We start from the raw sequence: 2142 nt of genomic DNA on the forward strand, positions 1-2142 counted from the left end.
CCAAAATTAGTTCAAAATTTTGCAAACACATTGCTACTTTGCTAGTAGATAATAAAACACAGGCCCAAATACCCAATACAAACTGGGCCCCCAGTTTCACAATCTATTGATTAACTTTTACCCAATCACATTTAATATCTGTGCCAGCTCAAATACTTTAATGGACCCACCAAACTCGACACACAAAACACCTTTAAATACGCCTCATGTTCATTCTATCAAATGTAAAAAACCTAGGAAAAAAAAAAAGAAAAAGAGAAAAACAAGTTCGACGGTTCGACCTAATGGCAGATTCTAAGCAATTGTTCAAACAACGTTCCTGGTCACCTGACATCCAACGGGACATCGAGTGGCAAAAGCTTAAGATCAAACAACAACGTCGTTACCAACACCGTCGTAGTAAAAGTATTGATGCTTCTACTAACGTTGACGTTACGGATGATGATGTAAAGGAGCTCAAAGCATGTTTTGATTTGGGTTTTAGTTTTGATACTTGTGACAATTTGGACCCGAAACTAACACAAGTTTTCCCTGCTTTGGAGTTATACGCCGCTGTTAACCGGCAATATAATAGTAGAATCTTGTCACGATCTTCTTCATTAAGTTCTGATTCTTCTTCAAGTTCTTCGAGTGTTACTACCACAATCATTGATCCAAGTAAGCACAATTTAGTATTATTAAAGTGTACTTCATAAATTGTACAACTACTTAATTTGTTGAATATTTGTTTACGTTAATGTTTTTTTGTTTTTTATTTAAAAATTTTAAATGTGTATAGATGATGATCTTCTAAAAAGGAAGATGAAATTGAGACAATGGGCGCGATTGGTTTCATGTTCCATATTAGAAACTTGTTCGCGTAATGGGAAGGATATCATCAAAGCGGAAACGGCAACATCACCACTCAAACGGGATGAAGAAACGGAAAGCTAAATATGAATCAAAAGCCACTTGAGTTGATGTTGCAAAATTAGGGGGATCGGTACATATAGATTTCATGTATATACAGATTGGATTGTGATATAACTCTTTAGCAATATTTGATCCTTATCAGTAAGATGTACATATTTATTGTTATTGTATCGATCAATGTCTTCCATAAAAGAAAGTAAGGAATGAACATCAGATTCTAACTAATCCGATGGATAAAGTATTGTTCTCAAAACACTCAATGATTGAAATATAGTTGTATGTAGAATTATTAAAACTTTAAGCATCAAGTTCACTCTTGTCACAACATACTTAGAATAAAGCTATTCTTGTCACAAAACTATTTTTTAAAATATAAAATATGTATATACCTAAAGTATGTTTCAAAATCATGATATATTGAAACTTGTAATATTGATCGCATATTTGAAATGTTTATTTAAAAAATAAATTTGTTTGAAACCAGACTAACCATACTGTGATTTGAAATTTAACCCAATGTGTTTATACCTGCCCATCACCATCATCATCTATCTCTCTTTCTGCTTCCCCTCCTCCGGTGATGCCATAACGGAGCCATGACAATAAGGGAAACGTCCGTATCATATCAAACCACCACATTATCTCATGAATCGCGGTCATCAAATCCACACCATTCCCATATGCGTCTAACTTCCAATCCCTTTATAAATACCCCGAGGTAGGCTACCGAGAAGGGCGAAGCCCCCCTTAATGACACAACCGTTCGATTAAGGGTTTCGCCCGTACCGTATCATAATTTTCGGCAATGTTGGTGGTGGTGGTGGTAAGCAGCTATAAGCACATTGTGTTAAGTTTCAAATCACAGTATGATTGACCAGTTTTCTAGTTTTTACAATAATTTAATTTTCAAATGATCATAACCCCGTATATATATATATATATATATATATAACATTCTAGAGGGTTTAAAAAAAACTGTATGTATAGATGGTATACGCTTGATGTGAGGAGATCATTATGATAAAGAATGTTAAATATAACGGTACACCATTATGTGAATATCCGGACAAACTTATGAGTTGGATATATAAAAATATATAGTAAGAATAGTTGATTATTGAAACAGTAGTTAAAAAAGAGGAGCATATACAAAACATATACAGGTACTTGTAGTTTGATAGTCTAACGGAGTGATTTTCATAAAATTCCCTTTATACGTAATTAGAAAAT

The 2142-nt window shown here is 33.7% G+C and overlaps 1 protein-coding gene across 1 annotated transcript; it reads left to right on the forward strand.

Annotated features, from left to right (window-relative positions):
* The first annotated feature begins 241 nt into the window (after window positions 1-241).
* Window positions 242-1145, forward strand: LOC122594348. The gene is made up of 2 exons (XM_043766818.1): window positions 242-657; window positions 779-1145. Exons 1-2 carry the CDS (start codon window positions 285-287, stop codon window positions 931-933), a joined length of 528 nt encoding a protein of 175 aa, XP_043622753.1. The 5' UTR covers window positions 242-284; the 3' UTR covers window positions 934-1145.
* Window positions 1146-2142: the final 997 nt, after the last annotated feature.

The sequence above is a fragment of the Erigeron canadensis genome, chromosome 3 (genome assembly GCF_010389155.1).
Source record: "Erigeron canadensis isolate Cc75 chromosome 3, C_canadensis_v1, whole genome shotgun sequence".
NCBI classification, from domain to species: Eukaryota; Viridiplantae; Streptophyta; class Magnoliopsida; order Asterales; family Asteraceae; genus Erigeron; species Erigeron canadensis.

Bases quoted from the DNA above. Each gene is read 5' to 3' on its own strand.
- LOC122594348 (XM_043766818.1), top strand. From the start codon at position 285: ATGGCAGATTCTAAGCAATTGTTCAAACAACGTTCCTGGTCACCTGAC. The intron at 658-778 runs GTAAGCACAATT...AAATGTGTATAG, and splicing joins TACCACAATCATTGATCCAA to ATGATGATCTTCTAAAAAGG.